The sequence below is a fragment of the Lineus longissimus genome, chromosome 11 (genome assembly GCF_910592395.1).
Source record: "Lineus longissimus chromosome 11, tnLinLong1.2, whole genome shotgun sequence".
NCBI lineage: Eukaryota > Metazoa > Nemertea > Pilidiophora > Heteronemertea > Lineidae > Lineus > Lineus longissimus.
In genome coordinates this window covers 1,783,822-1,803,001 of record NC_088318.1, presented here as the reverse complement: position 1 = coordinate 1,803,001, position 19,180 = coordinate 1,783,822, and the positions used below count along the sequence as shown (strand labels likewise).

At 43.2% G+C, this 19,180-nt stretch overlaps 3 protein-coding genes across 3 annotated transcripts; 1 reads left to right on the top strand and 2 right to left on the bottom strand.

Moving 5' to 3' along the window:
* The first annotated feature begins 336 nt into the window (after positions 1-336).
* LOC135496040 (bifunctional polynucleotide phosphatase/kinase-like) lies at positions 337-6,843 on the top strand. Its single transcript, XM_064785148.1, has 15 exons — positions 337-360; positions 1,551-1,960; positions 2,260-2,410; positions 2,613-2,692; positions 2,945-3,023; positions 3,199-3,357; positions 3,585-3,633; positions 3,999-4,066; positions 4,316-4,408; positions 4,638-4,731; positions 5,025-5,086; positions 5,277-5,386; positions 5,645-5,732; positions 6,032-6,093; positions 6,286-6,843. Exons 1-15 carry the CDS (start codon positions 337-339, stop codon positions 6,407-6,409), a joined length of 1,653 nt encoding a protein of 550 aa, XP_064641218.1. The 3' UTR covers positions 6,410-6,843.
* Positions 6,844-9,536: 2,693 nt separating this feature from the next.
* On the bottom strand, positions 9,537-15,218 carry LOC135495481 (cytochrome P450 27C1-like). The gene is made up of 10 exons (XM_064784170.1): positions 14,908-15,218; positions 14,030-14,302; positions 13,546-13,739; positions 13,111-13,307; positions 12,685-12,885; positions 12,059-12,228; positions 11,545-11,708; positions 11,209-11,287; positions 10,753-10,953; positions 9,537-10,531 (listed from the first exon to the last, which is right to left on the bottom strand). Exons 2-10 carry the CDS (start codon positions 14,246-14,248, stop codon positions 10,415-10,417), a joined length of 1,542 nt encoding a protein of 513 aa, XP_064640240.1. The 5' UTR covers positions 14,249-14,302; positions 14,908-15,218; the 3' UTR covers positions 9,537-10,414.
* A 298-nt stretch (positions 15,219-15,516) lies between these two features.
* LOC135495837 (F-box only protein 39-like) lies at positions 15,517-18,510 on the bottom strand. The gene is made up of 3 exons (XM_064784815.1): positions 16,948-18,510; positions 16,471-16,632; positions 15,517-16,195 (listed from the first exon to the last, which is right to left on the bottom strand). Exons 1-3 carry the CDS (start codon positions 18,107-18,109, stop codon positions 16,053-16,055), a joined length of 1,467 nt encoding a protein of 488 aa, XP_064640885.1. The 5' UTR covers positions 18,110-18,510; the 3' UTR covers positions 15,517-16,052.
* Between the last annotated feature and the right edge of the window lie 670 nt (positions 18,511-19,180).

Sequence of the window (19,180 nt, the reverse complement as noted above, 5' to 3'; positions counted from 1 at the left end):
ATTTATTATTTGCTATAAGTGTGTGTAAATCATGATTATCATTTGTCGCGAACAGCACTTAACGACAACAGTCTCAATCTCCGCGCAATCTCCAATCAGTGCAAAGTTGCTTTCAACGCTGGTCAATGATGTTCTCAGCGTATGAATCTTACTGACACTTCACTGCTATTATCAGCGATACAAATATAGGTACACTATTTTCCTTTAATAAAATGAATAATATTGAATTTCTCAAATGAATATGCCAAATTTAGTTGTTTTTTTATAAATGCTTCTTATAATCTCTAAAGGGTGAAGATGATACAGAAAAAAGGTCATGTTCATATTTTGCACAAAATGGCGTTGTCAAATCATCGATTGGTACAGCGGTTGTAGTCGATCTATCGAATAGAAATTGTAAGGACGATTTTTGGTAAAATTGGTACTTCATTTCCCATCAACGAGAATTCTTGTTTTTTCTCTGAAGATTTCATCAACAAATGCCGTTTTTCTCTGTTACGAATGTAAATAATTGAACCAAAATCCTTTTGTAGATAGTTCAATCACCCAGCCAGGTGACCATCGCTAAAAGAATAGATGTCAATGATCCGTGGACTCAGAAAAAAACTTGTTAATTTTTTTGTGTGGAACTTCATGCTTCCAAAAATGACATTCTTGATGATTATTGATTACATGATTAGCAGCATCCAACCCAAAATCTATCTGACATAATTGATTGTGCGTTTCTTACAGTGCCATCACTGGTAGTTTTAGGAGAGACTGGGAGAGAAGTTACAAGACGAATTATGCCTCGGCTATACGAAGAAAGCTGTGAGAAGGCTCAAAGAAGAATGAAATATAGTTCCCTCTGTTCATAGATTTGATTGCCCATTGACCATCTTTTTCAGTCCAGAAATGAAGGCCAGGAGTTGTCAACTTGTCTGTATTGAAGATAGCCATCCTCCAATTCCTCTGCCACATCAACAGCCAGTCATCATTGGCAGAAGTCCACAGACCCTGATTAGAGATACTCGTTGTTCAAAGAAACAAGGTATACATTGGTGTATAAGGTAGGCCCATGACCCTGCAGGCTTCCTTCTTTGTAGCCCACCCTCGATAGTGAAGTCATTGAGCAATACATGTGTGCTGAACAGACTTTTAGCGTGTGTGGTAGCATTTTTGAAGTCTAGCTTCCAAGCATTATTCCTATTGGGGAATTTGTGGAAGGTTGTAGGGGAACAGTTATTCTGCCTATTTTGCCTTTGTGGGCCATTCGACACGGATTATCTGAACAATGACTAGGCCTAGTTTCAACTTAGTTTGGACACAAACAGGTGTACCTCGTGCATGAGAAAACGCTTTTCCCAGAAGATAACCCAAATATTGCTAGATCAAGCCCATGTCATTACTCAAATTGTCATCACCCAATGAGATGAATTACCTTTGTGACCAAATTCTCAAATCCATCGATATTTTCAGTGGAGCTCATTGCGGACTTCGACAGATTGACTGTAGCGGTGAAACAACTTGGTGCTAATTCAACAAGCGCTGGCGACAATGAGATTGGATAGAACAACACAATTCATGTGACAGGGAATGAAAAGTTATGTATTCTGAGTGGCCAGTATCCTCATAAGGTCATTTTCAAGCTGAAAGAGAAAGAAGCATCTCAATCGAAGAGTTCATCAAATACTAATACAACTTTGAGTAACTCAAAAGAGTCCGGGAAGATATCGGACTTCTTTGGAGGAAAATCTAACATTCAGAAAGGAAATCTGAAAAGGAAACACAGTGAGACTGAGCAAGTTGGTGCTGGAAAGAGGCTGAAGTCTGAGTCTAATGTTCAAGGAGGCAATCTCAAGAGGAAAAACTGTGAGAATGGAAAGGGTTGTGCAGATGAAGCATCAGACTCTGAGGATGAGAAACATAAGGCTTATGTAGAGGAGCAGTTGAAGCTGATGCAGGCCATGGCTCAAGCTGAGTGAGTATACAATGCAATACAAAAGGAGATATTTGTTTTTTTCGCATTTCCAGGTTTCCCTGCTCAAAGCAGTATTTTCCCCAGGACTAATTTATGTAAAAAAGTCTTAACATCCATGACTTGCTCACTATATTTGCTGGAGAAGAACACATTCTGCCACGGTCAGTTACTTGTCTCATCATGTCTCAAGATTTTTCGTCCAGTGATGATTTTGTGAGATGATCTTTTTCACTTTTTTTCTCCAGAATGCTTCTTCAGACTGACAATATCTCAATTTCAATTCCCTTTGTCTCATTTAGTCCTCCTGACACTCTAAGAGAATCAAAGGCAACAAAAAGTTCAACTGATTCTGAGAAAGTGAGAGGAGAACCGTGTAGAGAGGCTAATTGGGTTTCTCATGACAACAAGTTACTTATGCACACTAGCAGAGGTGTCCAAGCATCCTCCAAGGTAAGTAAAATCTGGAAATTTGTCATAATTTCAGCTCAAATTCAATCAAACGCTACCCTGTCCATGTATTTGGAGGACAGAGGTAAAATTAGTAGAAGAAGCTGTCTGTGGGTTGTGCTTAAGATGCCAGGATGCTAATGTGGCAAGTGTAAACAAGTTCCGCTTCTATCTCAATACGAATTTGGTTTATGTTTTGTTTTAGATTGCTGGTTTTGACATGGATGGGACAATCATCTGTACTCAGTCAGGGAGAACGTTTCCAACGGATATCAACGATTGGAAGTAAGTGTCTCATCTCGATAAGAACTGCAGTAAAATGCCCCGCCCATGAGTGATATTAAAATTATTGCCTGCGACTTAAATCTGAAATGGGACTATAATTGCCTGTTTGCGATGGTCATCCGTGGTACCTGCTTCAACAATTGGTGATCACAGTGACCTGGATGATTATTATGTTGTCCAGATTTTATGTTCTTTTCTCCCTAATTGTTAGGTACAGACCTTTAATTACTTGATATGTGTCTTTCTCTTCAGAATAATGTACTTTGAAGCCTATAAGAAGCTGAAGAAACTCATTGAAGATGGTTTCAAGGTAGTCTTCTTTACAAACCAGGTGAGTTGGCCCTGTGCACTTTCAATTTTCACTGTAGTGTCAACGAAATTGTATGCAACCACAAGTTAACAAGCCATTTCTTTGAAGAATTTTGTAATGCAAGTATGGTAAAAGACTACCAGTGGTGTAGTAAAAACTATTGTCAAAGTACGAACTTTCTTGAAATCTTTTTTAGCTTGGAATTGGACGGGGTAAACAAAATGAAGCCGACTTCAAGAAGAAAGTGGAGAAAGTCATTGCAAAGGTTGACATTCCTGTACAAGTGATTATAGCCAAATATGCTGATATCTACAGGAAACCAGCTCCAGGCATGTGGAACTATCTTGTTGAGAGGGTGAGTGTTGAGGCTTTTCCTACTCATAGTACCAGCCGTGAAAACGTTCTGTCAGGCCTGCTTGTAAATTGGGAACCGTTTAGTGAACTATCAAGTTTCAACTTGTTCAGTTCATAATGATATTTGCTGTGGGCATCGGATCACAGTACATCAAGTAATAATGCTAGTTTTATGAGTGTGTCGAATTTTCTTTGTTTCTCATTTTTTCCTTGTGATTTGCTTTGCAGGCAAATGATGGCATCCCAATCGATATGGAAAAAAGTCTGTTCGTTGGTGGTATGTTTGGTTCAGGTCGCATGAGGTTGAAGTTAACATGTAGGCCAAGGTTTTGGCTAAATGTCAGCTCTACCCAGGCATTGCTTGGTCAGGCAACCAATACCTCAAACTAGATAAACTTAAGGCACAATCCAGGAGAATCTGCCTTGGATGCATGACATAGGAAGGTCGTAGTATCAAGCACAGATGTGGTGGGGGGACTAATTCCTTGACATCAGCAGGAAATTTGCATCAAAGTTAGCCACGTAGGTCAAATCACCGTGGCAGTGAAAAATGGTAGTTGGCATGTGGCCAGCCTGAAAAATATGTATAGGAATAGGGTATAATGAATTCAAATGTTTTGTCAAAATTTAATTCTATTGTAGATGCTGCTGGCAGGCCGGTTAACTGGACTCCCAAGAAAAAGAAAGATTTCTCCTGCAGTGACAGGCTTGTAAGTGCTTTAGATTACTTTAAGCTTGTTATGTAATGTTGTCAACATATGTAACTAAAAGCTTTCAGTGTTTGAATTCATTCCTTGAATGCGCCTTTGACATTCAATTGGTGATTCCCAGGACGTAGTGGCTATAGCTGAATGGTCAAGAATGAAGTAGCATCGAATAAAGAGGTTGGGGCTAATTCAATGCAATTTTGTTTTATAATGATGTGTGATTGTTTATTTCTGTCTTTCTTCATGTTCCAGTTTGCATTGAATCTCGGCCTCACTTTCTACACGCCGGAGGAATACTTCCTTAAGTACAACAGAGCGCCTTTCAACATGCCAGAATTTGACCCGGTAAGTTGAAGAAATAAACTGAATTTCGCACTAGCAATACAATGCCCCTCCACTTCCCATGCCTGAGTCGGTGTCAGAGTAACTGATGCTTCGGGTCATTACTGCGGTATTCCCAGTCAAATATTTCTGAATTGAACCCTATTGTTCAGCAGGCCGAATCTGGCTAACTGATCTGTGCCAGAGTTTTTAGAATCTAATTGATTAACATAGTTACGATTGTCCATTTCAGCGTAAACTTTCTTCTGATGCCTCATTGACATCATCAGGTTCACCCATATCAGTCAGCCATCAAGAGGTGATTGTGAACGTGGGCTGCCCTGCTTGTAAGTGCAACACACCTTTTGTGGATCCTGACTTTCATTAGTTTTACTCTGCTTGAAAGTTTACTTGGCAGATCTGTGACATTGTTTATATCTATTTTCCTGGGCCACAAGAATACACAGTGAACTCAAATGGCGTAGGTCTTTAAGGTGTGTGTAATTGAGGATGTATCTTACACATATCAAGGCTTCTTTTTACCACCAAGGAATAAATCCAACCAGTTTGCACAGATGGTGAACATGATTCAGATTTATACATTGTATTGTACTACGGTAACACTTTCTTCACATTTCAGCTGGGAAAAGTTTCTTCTCCAAACAGTACCTCACACCAAAGGGCTATGTCCAGATCAGCAGGGTATGTGCTAGTCATTTGCCCTTATGTTGTACATATTCAGAATCGAAAACCCACCTTTTGGTCATACCATGTAATAACTCCATTCCCTTATTTAAATTTGAAAACTTGAAGAATTTGAAGAACTAAACTGACGTTCAGATGTTTGTCACAATTGAGTTGATTAGGACGTCAAAGTGTGTCGGTTTTTCAGGATCAGTTGGGCAACTGGCAGAAGTGCGTAGCTAAGTGTAAACAGGTGTTGTCAGGTGGATCTAGTGTGGTGATTGACAACACTAACCCGGACCCTGAATCCCGATCAAGGTAAGTTCGTCTTGTTCATCAGCCTTCAGTATTGGTCATGGAGGACAAGTTGGGGCAGGTGGACTAGACTCTGAATGTCATTTATACATTGGCTGTATGCTGTGTCCACCATGGCCAGACCAAGTCTTGTAAAAGACCGAACAACTAGGAGTTACAGCAGAGCCAAGACGTATTGGAGTTCTTTACTAATTTTGTTTTCTTTTTTGGGGGGTTGATGAAGCACTATCATACTTGTGACGTAGTTTGTCTATTTTGTAGATATACTGCGGTGGCCAATGAGATGAAGATACCATGCCGCTGTTTCCTGTTCACAACAACACATTCCCATTGTCGGCATAATGAAAAGGTGAGTCAGTTTGTCAGCTGAGAATCTCAACAAGACGAGTCATACTCAAATTTAATTAAACTTTTTGCATTTTCGATAATTTTGCTCTAAAAACAATATTAGTTTTTATGTGCTGATCAGTGCCTCTCATCTTACATACCGAGAATACTATTCATTGATGATGCAGTTTTATTTTTGTATTTAGTACGTTCGCAAAAGAATCTCGATAGACTACCAAAGCCCAATACCTGTCATCACCAACTTCTTCATTCAGTTCTTTGCTGAGACTCTTATCTAACATGCTATGATGATGGTTTCAGTTCCGTGAGATGACCGACTCCAGCCACCAGAAGATCAATGATATGGTCATGAACAGCTACAAGTGAGTGACCCAAACCTCTTGCCCCCTTCTCCCTCTGTTTCTGTCCATGCAGATAAAGTAGGCCTACATTGTAGAAGTTGTAACAGTCTGCCAACAAAATTTTCTCCTATCTCGAGGATTGTGTAATTAATCTCTTTGAAAGTCCTGAGTGTAACTGAACGAATAGCTACTAAATTCTCATCCTCTTTTCAGGTCAAGGTATACCGAACCAAGTCCTTCAGAAGGTTTCACAGAAATTGTCAAAGTAAACTTTGTTCCAAAATTCAAGGACAAGAAACTCGACCATTTATATAGACATTTTCTGCTTGAAAAATGAATTCTGTGTTAAAGTGCCTTCATAATGATATGTTGTGGTCACAGATTGTGGAAGAAAATCTCATTTATGTTGAATGTCCTGTATTGTTGAAAATATTACTGCCAATTGAAATAAACTTTCTCAGTATCATACAATGTGATTATTGAGTCTTTTGTAATGTTGTCCTCCGTGTGGTGTCATGGACTGCCAGTCTGTGGAACTTGCCTGGGGGTGCAAGCAGTCTTGACATTGTGTCCTCTTCACTGTGTCATGAAATGGTCCTCAATGTATGATGACAAAGATAAGTTTTGACATTGTCCTCTTCACTGTGTGTGAAATGGTCCTCGGTATGATCATATAGAGAGGTTGTGACATTGACCTCCTTATAACTATGTTGTGATGGTCCTCAGTATATGATTAGATAGATAGGTTATGACATTGACCTTATAACTGAGCGTGAAATAGTCCTCCCTTTGATGACATGATTGTGTTGTGACGTTGACCTGTAGGACTGTCCTAAGTATATCATGACATGGTGAAGTTGTGACATTGTCCTCCGTATAACTGTGTTGTGAATGTGATTGTCACCAGTATGTGATGACATGAGCATATGCGATGGGACACTGTAATGATCGCAATTAATCAATTAACATTCTCTCTCCTGTTATCTCAAAAGAACCAAATGATCTCATACTGTCGAACCCATCTTCATGGTAATATTTAACTCCCTTCTGGAGCCTTTCTGACAGAAGGTAAATCAGTAATACCGCATACATTTTATTTAGTCTTGAATCAACTTGCTGTAATGAACCTTTGGAAGAAAAAACCCATTTCGGTGGTCTGAGTAAACTTACACCGGCGAGAAACTGAATACTACGGGTTATAAGACCCCTCAACATGACATGTGAATGCGAGAGTTAGCAGGGTATCCATTCGCGTAACAAAATATTGAGATATTCATATATCAGTATATATCTGCTTTCAACCGGAGACGAGAGCTTTACAAGGGAGTTCCCGGGTGTTCTTCATAAGAACTCCCATGTGACAAACTCGGCTAGCTCGGCCTTGGCTTCTTTTGTTTGGCATTGTTTTCCATTGAAAACATATTTTTGAAAGCAGCATTACGTCACAACGTATCACATGACCTTCCCATCGCCGTAGGCGATGCTCGTCGTAAGGTTGCCAGGGCATAACCGCCAGAGATTTCACCGGCAGGAGGTATCATCGGTTAATTGAGGCTCGGAACTAAACGAAACTCGATGCCCTTCCGAAATGTATGATATGTCGACCATCAGCTTACAAGTAAGCAACGATGCCGTAACACATGATGGAGATACCGGTACTTCTCTAGATACATTTCTAGAATTTGTGGCGATATTTCGCGCCTACTTCGTTCCCGTGTTCTTCACCGTCGGCGTGTTTGGTAACTGCCTCTCCGTCGCTGTGTTCTACAAGTGTCAGAAAAAGGACTCTGCCACAGTCCAGTATCTTTCTTTCCTTTCCGTTAGCGACTGCGCCAATCTGTTTATTGTAACGGCCCGCCATTGGTTCATGGACGGTTTGCCGTATATCACCAGTGACCGTCTTGGAGTTGACTTCTTCCGGTATTCCGTAGGGATCTGCAAAGTCGGCAAATTCTTTCAAGATACTTTCGCCTTTCTCAGCGCGTGGATTCTCTTAGCATTTTCTCTAGAGCGTTGTTATGTCATTTTGTGGCCTTTAAAAGCAGCTTCAATTACGACCTCGCGAAGATGGAAAGTTCTCCTGGGACTGCTAATCTTTTCGATCGCTTGGAGCGTAAAGGCTTTTGGAATGGTAGATATTTACGTCGAGCCCAGCGGCGCGGAGGTATGCTTCTTTAGCCCCCAAATTCTCGAACCAACAGCCTTGCTGGTGGTTGGAAGTGTACAATTCTTCATAATTAGTCTCTTTCCCCTGTGCGCAATATCATTCGTGAATATTATCATATGCTTCGCTCTGTGGCGCTCAACGAAAACCTCCGCCCGAGACAACAACGTCTCCGATAAAGAAATGAAATGTATCTGGAACCTCGTCGGTATATCTTTTCTTTATATAATTTCGATGAGTCCGCAAGTAGGCATGTGGACGTACTACCGGGTTTTGAAGTTAATTGCCCACCATAATGACTCTGACCTTTCTGGGGTCAATCTCTCCTTGGTGTTTGCCGTCGCCACCTTCGGCACCTTACTCACCACCCTCAATTACAGCTTCAATTTCCTCATTTATAGCATCTCGTTAGATTTTTACCCAACAACGGTGAAGGAGATATTTTGCATCGCGAAAGGCTGTAGAGGCAAATGCAAAAAATTATCGGCGATTTTTGGATGATAATGATATGCGTGTCCTTGCGTGCGTGCGTGCGTGCGTGCTCGCGCGCACACGCACACGCACCGTACAGGCACTCCTGTTACACACACCAACGCACGCGTGTGGGTGACTGTTCCTTTCATACGGCCAAGGAAGGCTTGCGGAATCCAGGTTTGCCGCACTAGAAAATGATTATGATGTACGTCATCGAAAGTGCAAAATGTCGTCGCAGCGACGGATTGGTATCTTCTCTGAGGCCTGGGCATCTATGACGGAAAGATTTTGTCTCAATAATTTTTCTCATGATCCCCTGCGTCCTTAGAGCGTGAGAAAGCACGCAGTGGTTTATTGGGCTGACCGCCCCCTTCCCTTCACCGGTTGAGCCCCCAAGGCTGTGAGGGCTGAGCAGTGAGTTTAGCAGAACAGCGACTCCCCGGCTGAGCCCCAAAATCCCATGTCTTCTGCGAACGGGATAAGGTGCAGGACCTATATACCATTACCCCTTTTGCCCGAAAGCGCTTGCAATCTGTCACCGTCGGTCAACCTGGAGTAGACTGGTAGTAGCACTTTACCTCATAATCCACTGCAGAGGTCTAAGACCAATCAACCCCCCTTCGACCGACGACCGGCATTAGTATTTTTGGATACGTCGCATCATCGAAGTAATCGAGAACATCATGATGACGTCACGCTGATGTCCCCGCTGAGCTCCGCGCAGCGTGTTGCCAAACCATCGATTAGCACAAAAGACTACCGCTATTCAGAATTATCCATCTACCGCCGTATCTATTCTGTTTAGAATATCGTGAAAACCAGATACTTTCGTTGTTTTGTTGTTTATTATATTTTATGTCGCATTTAGCGACAGAAACTGTTACTGCAATGAGAAAGTTGAATAGGCTGCCGGCAGCTTTGTGATAATGCCCTTATTTACTCCGTTAGTGCTTGACGACTATTCATCGGAGTCTTTTGTATTGTGTACCTCGAGTAACGCTATGGCTCGTCTGCCACTGCCTTTTTACCAAAAGGCCTACAACCATTCGGTTAAGTGTATTAAAGTTTAAGTTAATATTTCCACAACGTTGCTATATTGCTTCACGAATCGTTTTCAAGTCAGTGAATGAGTGAACTGAATAGCGGGTTAGTATTAGGCCAGAGTCCTCTATTAAAACATGTGTACATTACGTGTACATTGTTGTGCATAGGTTTTGGTGAAAAAAGTACTCATTGGACCAATCAATCTGCACAAAATTTTATACGTGTCAAGAAGAACCCTTTGCCAATAGCATAATAAAGTTTTAAAAAATTCCAATACCGATTGCCTGAGAAAAAAATATTTCCGTACACCATATCCATCAAAACGTCACTGGCGCATTGATATGGCCCTGTCAAGTTCTAAACTGACCAGTGAGACCACATTTTCTTAAATATATTATCAAAAAGCATATTTCTGTGATGGCCTGACTCTGTAGATTAAGAATCAACCACAGATTGAGAATTAATTCCACTTTGGTCCATCCCAGCCATGTATTTACCACAACTTGACATTTTGATAAGCTCTATGTGACTGTGCCACACTTCCGGTCGTGGATGAATACAGGTCTCTGCCCATTACGTTAGTTCAGGGCTGGACTCAGGATAACATGTGCAGTCTCGTTAGTACAACGACATCTCCTTCGTTTTCCAATTAGGCACAGATTACATTCTGTCGTGAAACTGCACGGGCACAATCTTGCCTGGCGAGAGGACTGTTCGATAAAACGGCGTCAGCTGATTCATGTCTCCGTGAGGTTTGAGATCGAAATGTTGTAAGAGCTGAAATCACAAATTAGAATCGTAAAAGGAATCGTCGATGGTCACAAAATGCTCAAATGGTAAAGAAAACACGTTAAGTCGACTAATGTAGCTGAATTTCATATCAAATCTTTCCAGTAATTATATAACCTTGTCTTTGTTGACCAGATGACATTGGAACTTGGAAATAAGTCATAAAGCGCTTCGTAACTCGCCGCTTGCTTCCCAGTCCCAACGCCTACCTTAATGAGAGCCAGATAGAGTTCTAGCTCCGCAAATCTCCTGCCGATACAACTCCTGACCCCGTGGCCAAACGGTAGCGCCGCGAACGGATTGATGTTCTCTCCAGTTCCGCGGAGCCAGCGCTCCGGGATGAAACTCTCCGGATCGTTGTAGGTGTCGGGGTCGTGACACATCCCAAAGATGTTGAACACAATCATGGTCTGAAAAAAAGTAAGTCGCAATTAAAAATTGCTCGCTCTATTCAAAGAGGTTAACCACGTCCGTTGCGTGAAGCTTGTGTCGAACATCAAGGTCTTCTTTTACAATTTTTCTTGTTCAGACCAACTCATAAAGAACAGTGCTGGATAGTTTGCGTCGGAAGCACACCATAACATCTACGAACCACCGGTCCATAAGTCAGTGCGCACGACGGGAAAAAAAGCCACGGCCCAAGGCCAGGCATTCACTCGGCTTACCCCAACATCGACACGATATTCGCCAAGAGTCACTGGTGACTGAATCATCCGGGAATTGAGCGCTGCCACTGGGAAAACTCTGGAACAGAAATAATGAATAAGTCAAGCATTAGAAATCATGGCCAGAAAACAAGCTGTAACATAAATTAGATTGTGCATTTCAGCAAAATAGAGCTATACATCATGACAAACACTGAGAAAGGATTCTAAACATTTGGAAAGCACAGCCATGTGCATGCACAGCTTATCTTACAAACTACCGACCCTTCATGGTACAACTTACCAACGGTTCAAGTCAGCTTCATATTCTTCATCTATAAGGGACTACGGTTTTACCTTAATGATTCTTTGACGACTGCCCGCAGATAAGGCATGTCCCGGAGGTCATCCGTGGTGGCCGACCGCTCACCTACCACTCGCCGAATTTCATCGTACAGCTTGTCTTTTGCCTGAGGATTTTTGGTGAGAAGGTGCACAGCGAAACAAAGCGAGTTGGACGTCTGTAAGACGGAGAGAGAACAAATTCTGGTTCAGCCTGCTTTGACTACTAAACCAAGTTTCCCTCTATGGCTATGATCATACCGCCGGAATATGGTGACGAATGGCCAATGTAAACAGGCATTGGCGCTATCAAGAATAATAAAGACTAGATGAAGACTTGTCTTTATTTAATCATGACATTCATGTCCCGACTGGTAGCTGATGTGGCTTCTCAGTGATGTCATACAAAGTCGCTATAGGGTTACAACAGAACCAACAGACGAACATGTAATTTTGCATTACTTGGAATTTCCACACTCACGATCGTGCGAACCACTACTATAAATGAGGCGCATTAAATTGAGCTCACCGTATCCACTCCAGCCAACAAGAGCTCCGTAACATTACCAACTATATTATCAAAGGAGAGTTCCTTCCGCGCCAACAGATAAGACAGCAGTCCTCCATTTACCTCCTCCTCATCATTCTGACTCTGCGACTGCTCTATTTCAATCATTTTGTCACGAATCGTGGCTTTCGCTGAAAAGTGGAAAAACTGAAGTTTTACCGATAACCGGCAGTGGAATGGGAGAACGCCGTTAACTATAAGATGAAGACAATGAAGATGTTATTGGGATTCAAATGGAACAGTATTCAAAACTTCAAATGGAACAAGGAGAAGAGGACCTCAAAGACAGAAGATAAGAGGGGGTTAGGCAAAAAAGAAACGAAAGAAATTGTAAGCAAGTTGAAGAATAAAGAGAATATGAAAGGCGGACGAAAAGGAACAAGAAGGGAACAGATAAGGAGAAGGGGGCAAACAAAGGGATCGGAAGGCCAAAGAAATAGGAACAAGAAAGGACAGAAAGGGAAAAGGAGGTCAGAAGTAAAGGAAAAAACAGGCGAAAGAAAGAATACAATTAGCCAAAAAGTGCCTAGGGAAAGGAACAAGAGCGTAAGGACAGGAAACAAACAAATGAATAATATACGGCCTACCAACATCGAATATGCCTGTCCAGGCGTCTTGGTGCTGTCGATACGACTTGGTCCTGAGCATCTTTTGCAGTCCGTACATTGAGTAAAGAGGCATGGAAGATAGCCACATGGCCTCTATACTGTCGATAAACCTCTTTGATTGAGGATTCACTGTGGGATTTAGACATCCGAAACGCTTCTCGAATAAAACAACACAAGCAGCTGGAACGATTGAAACATATGTAAGGCGGTCGAACTATTAGGGATTTATGAAAATGAAGGCTTTCTAATCGCGTTTAACTTTCGCGTGTACGTACCAAACAAAATGCACGGGGTTCCACAGGGCTCAGCGTTTTATGATCATCTACGGTGCATTTTGAAAACTCTTACAGTACAGGCGTATTTTTATGATTGTTCGTGGATGATGACGTAACCATGGTAACATACCCTCCATTCCCCACCTGTAGAACTCATTGGCAAGATTGGGCACGAAAACCCCGTCCCCAGCCTTTTTCATCCGTTTGATGTGTACGACCAGATCTTCCATAACTTCATTCAACTGTTCCCCATATTCGTTCACATTCTTAGGCCGCATCATTTTCTTGCTGATTGCTTTCCTGTACCGCCACCAGGTGTCGTCGTCACTGCAAATGAAGGACGACGAACTTGAACGAATTTTGGGAAATATATTTTAAAGAATCATAGGGAAACCTTTCCGTCAAATCAGACTGCACTCTGCCTTCCTGGCCGATGATGGCATCTCGAGGTGATGCAGAGCCAAACTGGCGCCCAGTCGTCGTACGACCAGCAACAAACGAACAGGAGGCACACGTGATACGATTGATAGAGAGCATTGATGCTCTGTCAATCAACATTTCTCACCTTGTAAGCAAACCGCGACTCAAGCCATTGGAATCGCGATAATCTGTCCAGGCATCGACATAGGTCCGACGGGGGAACTTCTCCTCCTGTCGCATCAGCACCTCCACCATGTTCGGGTCGGTCACGATGATCTGATTCGACTGTCCAATGATATCCATCCTGAACATCTTGCCATGAGTTTCACTGAGGGTTTTCTAATGTACGAGAACACGAATGAAGATGCGTGATACAAGTGGTCGAGGGCTCAGCGGGGGGAGGGGCGCTCAGTTAAGATCGATCATTGTACACGAGCTGGGCGTCGAGAGGTTGACTTCGAAACCTTTTGGACCGCAACTTGGAAAGGATTTTGACGGATTTGTTCAGTGCATCTAGATACCAATTTCTTCCCTCTGCTGTACGAGAAGGTTACTAAGCTTGATCAGCTGAAACTGTCTAGCGGGTTATGGCTAATTTTGATGACAAAAGCGTATGAATGTTCACCTACGTATATCATGTGCAGCTGGCCATTCTTCGCCTCCTCACTAAAGTACAAGTTGAGGTTCCTCATGATCGGCCAACCAGGTGGACATGGTAAGTCCCGCCATGACTTCAGCGCTGGCTTCACTGGGGGCTGCGCTTCGGGAACCGCCTGGGCTTGGACGCATCTCGTGAACTGAGAGGCGACTGGCTGGAGTCGCCTGTGGTGGGATAGTATCTTCTTCATCTTGGTCTACCGTGGTATCCGTTATCCACTTCGGGATGAGACGAAGACGAAGCCCTATAAGAAATTACTGATATATTCACAGATTCTTTCAATTTGTACCCTATTTTCTCTCAATTCAACTGCTTTTTGTCATTGTTTTTCCCAAACCTCTGACTGCTCCAAAAATGAGATTCATAATATTTCCGATTTTTCTATGTATATATGGATAACGATGTGATAACTGTTCCCTGTGCAATAAATGCACTCATTATTTCACATCGTGTTCGACCGAATCAATTACGGGTCGAGAATGTCATTAACCTGGTGATAACAATGTTTGCGATACTCATCATGCAGTATATACACGTCCGTCATAATATGCCTATCGTAGGGTTTTCGTTGGTGTTATATGTAGTAGACTGTGTTAGGCCTACCCAGATAAAAGCACCGGTTAAAGTCTTAAATCATAAAAAGTAACGTAGTAAGTATATAGATGTTTCGATTCGTTTCGAGGTATGCATGTTATAGAGTAGAGGAAAATCAAGTTTTTTTTCATTCGATTTTCATTTTTCGTGCCCAGCAGATCCAAAACTAAAACTAGAACGAGGGAATCCCGGCGGGAGATAGATTAATATATCAGAGAAGAGATAATGCTGCGTGTGTGTACTTCCATGACTTACCTTTACCGAGCTATTGCAGGAATTTCTCGCCGCCGCCTCCAGCCTCTTTCCCAGGTAACGCGCGGGATGACTGCCGTTGCTCTTCTTCCCCCTGTTCTGCAATAATCCAGCAAATTTCCCGTGCCTGTTCGGCAGCATATGCTGCAGCCTTCACCAACGATCGCTGAACAGCAAAGGCTATCGCGCAAAGGTGAGAACAGGATCGATACGAACCAAGTCGAAGAATGAATGGCCAGGCACCACTGACCAAATGGCCGAGTGAAAGAAATAGCTTTATACAAAAGCAAATATATGTAGTCACATGGCAGCGCTGTCAGACCTTTAGTAATAGGTCGCTGTCAGTCCTTGCAGATTATTAAGGTCATTTTGTAGGTCGTCTTATCAATTTTGTTGTTATTCCTTTACGAAAGCAGTGGCCATTTTGTTTGATTATTAATCGAGTAGTCTTACTCAAGGGGTGTTCTGACAGGTCGGCATTGTGTTCCTGCCCCGAACCACGACATTTCCCTGGTCTGCCTGAACTCGTTATCGACGATTAGCCCAGTTAGCAATGACCAACACCCTGAAAGCTTGAAAAAGTATGAAAAGCCAAAAACAAATCTTTCTCTTTGTACACTTTATGATAATAAGTTAAGTAAAATGATATGACATATAAATTAGTCAACAGTAAAACGTCCTCAGCGTGAATAAAGAATACAGATTAAATCTGTGAGAGCAGTTGTCAATAACAATCATACATGTATCACAGAAAACGAAACCACAGTTATAACACTCCGGGACGGTGTATCATACGCACGGCCGCTATACATGTAATACCCGGTATATAGTTTAATAAGTAATCTGTTTCATAAAACATGTGTACCACCAGCCGAAAAAATGAGTCCGAGAAACAGCATCCAGGTTCCCTGTGGGGGCTTGTATCACTATATCCAAGATACACAAGTAGTCCCGCGATTTCAAAGGCTTGCTGCTGGGACAACAGCGGCCATTGTAGGACCACTCCCCAGAGCATGAGCTACCACTAACTGAGCATGAACTGATAATCGACGGTCGTTGACCCACCATTAGCACAGCATGAACTGATAACCGACACTGTGACCCTGTAACCTTCTCAGGACATTTTTGTAATGGCTGAACTTCCAGCATTAACTCAACATGAACTGATAATCGACTCCTGTCTTTGCGATGATGTCTCTACATATTGCTTTCAGCTCCTCTATCGCCGACTCCTGCTCAGTATTGTTCTCACCGAATGTGTCTGCCATCGTCAGGTGTAAACGGTCCAAGCCTGGAATGATGAAAAAAGGTTCGGGAATAGGCAGGGAGTTTTCGCAAATCCCAGTAACGCCTATACGTGAACGCCTATACCTCATTATTGTTTGACCTGATAACGATGCCGAACAATACGATGGGCGTTCGCGTAGGCGTTTCGGTGTCTTTGCGAAAAGAACTCCTTATTATCACTACCAAAAGACCCAGTCACTACCTAAAGCTGACTTGGAAGAAGAAGAAGATACGACCATTTTGCGCTGGATAGGATCCTTCCTTCCACTTGGCTCTTACCTATCTTATTCTCATCTCTGAGCTTACACAACCGCTTGACCGCATCCAGTTCCACAATGGCTGTGAGATCCAGCGAGGCTAACTTCTTGCATCTTTTGGCCAGGAACAAAAGCTCGTGGTAAACGGCCGTGTCTCTATTGTCAAGCTGGATGCAGGCATTCACTGTAAGGAAGAAACACGCAAAGGTAATCGACTCGAAGTTGGGTAGCCTCTCATGAGGCGGGGGGGGGGGGGGGGGGGTGAACACAATTTTTCGTCTCTAAAGAGCCCAAATCTGCATGAAAAATACATTTTTATAGACGTCTGGGGGGCAGCTACCGACCCTCTGCATCACCACTACTGCCTTGTCAGAGTCAATGATGATCATTGGCAGGAGCAGTCAGTCCTACATGTTGAAGTCACCTAATAGCTTCACTTGCTTTGCTTTACTCTCATGCTATGAGCTCTCATCTCCAATGCATGCTCTCATCCACTCACCTAAATGATCACTGAAGTTGCAGCCGATATCCACCAGAATCTGGGGTAGTCTCCTGTCATCCTCCACGTCATATCCGGTCCAGACATTCAAAGTATTGAGAGGAATTCCTGGGGTCAATATCATGCGGATCTCAGAGTACGAGTTGATGTACTCGAGGGAGAATATCACTTGGGCAGACGGACATGATCGCTTGAAATGTTTCCATGACGATATCTTGACAGTGTGATGATGCGGTTCATTGTGGTGGACATCAACGGTCAGAAGCCGCAGGGATTTGCCGCATCGTGTCGCGATACCTTCAACAAGGTCGTCAGAAATATAACTGTAGTTTATGTGAAACTCTGTGAGATTCGTAAATACACTCATCACGTTGACGAATTTCCTTTCCAATTTTGCGCTCTTTTGGAAGAGACTCGTAATGTCTAAAGTTGAAACTGACATTTGGTTCTGTGCCGCTAGTGCTGAAAGTATCGTCAATCCTTCTTCCTCTTCAATCCGTAGGTTAGACAGCTTGACCGTTTTGAGGCGCTTCTGGCTGGTCAGGAAGTTTACTAGGGTAGAGACTGTGAGAGAGGCAGTGGGCCAATTCCGTCCGTGAGCTCCAACCCTCAAACACCCAAGGTCCAAGTCGTTTAGTTCAGAACAACTTAGAACCTTGACCAACTGCGGCACGTGCTTCAAACTCAACTTATTGTTGAAGCCGAAGTTCTTCCAAAGAATGATCTCCATGGATCTGATATGTTGTGAATGGCGGTACAGGCACTTGAGTTCAGAATTGGTCAGCCGATGGCTGCAGAAGTCCACACTGGCTTTCTTCCAGAGTCCAGGCGCATGGTACAGACCTGCCCATCGTCTGCAAGTCAGCGCCATCCTGGCCCTGTCTGACAGACTGAGATACGAGAAGATGGACACAACCACCAGATCTGGCAGCTTGTCCCACTGAGGTTGGTCTGGGTCCAGTGTTTCAGAATATAGTCTTTGTCGCTTCCGGAAATGTCCTTGCCATCGTGGGATGAGGCTTCTTTTCCGTTTGCCAGACATATCTGCTTTGCCTTGATAGAGTTCTTTCAAAGAAGCGGACCGACGTTTGCTACACGCGTGTAGCCTTTTGGTCCTGTGGAGTTGCGGCATCAGACGACTTACGCTCTTCCTCGTCAGCATGAATGGGATGTGACACTTTCCTCACTCCTTTGGGCGTGAGTATCAAGGAAGTCCCCTCTCCAAACAGCACTGAGTATCCAGATCTTGGCAATGACTGGACGGGCAAATACGGCTCGGACAGCAGCAGGTCACCGACCTCTAGCTGGCTGACCTGAAGACCACGGGTCCGAGTCCTGATGAGAACAATCGGATGAGTGTCGCCGAGTTTCAGAGGATCAAGGTGACGTCCGATTCACTCTGGGGTTGATGCCTAGGCCTAGGCCTATACGTGGAGATAACAACCATAAGAGCTAACATAGCCAAGGTCGGACGATCAATATTTATACGTCGACTGCATACTAGTGCATGCTATTATAGTGAACATGCTTCTATGTGTTCATGCATGTATCCCACTTAAAACAGCTGACCATACAATAATATACATTATATACTACCACACATGCAGTGGTGTACGTATACATAGGTTTATTATCTTATGCAAATCGATACATAATTTAACCTCCCAATCAATGGTAGTAATCTGGTGGTAAACGCATGCTCGTGCACAACCCTTCGAATGGGGTCAAGTTCAGGCCAACACTGTGAAAGATTTTAAGGTAGCCTTGAAGGTAGCAGGCCTATCGAGATGAGGTTAACGATTATTTAGTATCATGGTCTGGTTGCAGCCGGGTGGACGTGGGCCCCGTCGAGTTTACCGCGGCCGACCTGGAATTGAACCCAGGACCTCTGATCGAGGTGACAGCATTGAGGTGACCGACGCGCGAATTTTTTTTCCTGAACCTTTTGGGCAGTACACAGGTTCTCAGCCAATCAGAATCCCACTTTTTAAAACAAGTTTACGGCCGTTCTGTTTGCAGAAACTGGCAAGACCCATATTTTTGGAAAGCAGAACTGCACTGAAGATTTCTGTTCAAATACCCTCCCGAAATACCCTATAGCTCCGATACTATCATCGGCAGTTTAATAGAGGATGTATAGCTGTAGTCTATCTCCCATAAAACAGCTTTTGATATGGGACCCGATGAGCCTAATATAAACCGGCGCTGGCCCGCCCCGTCAGCCTCGGCGGAG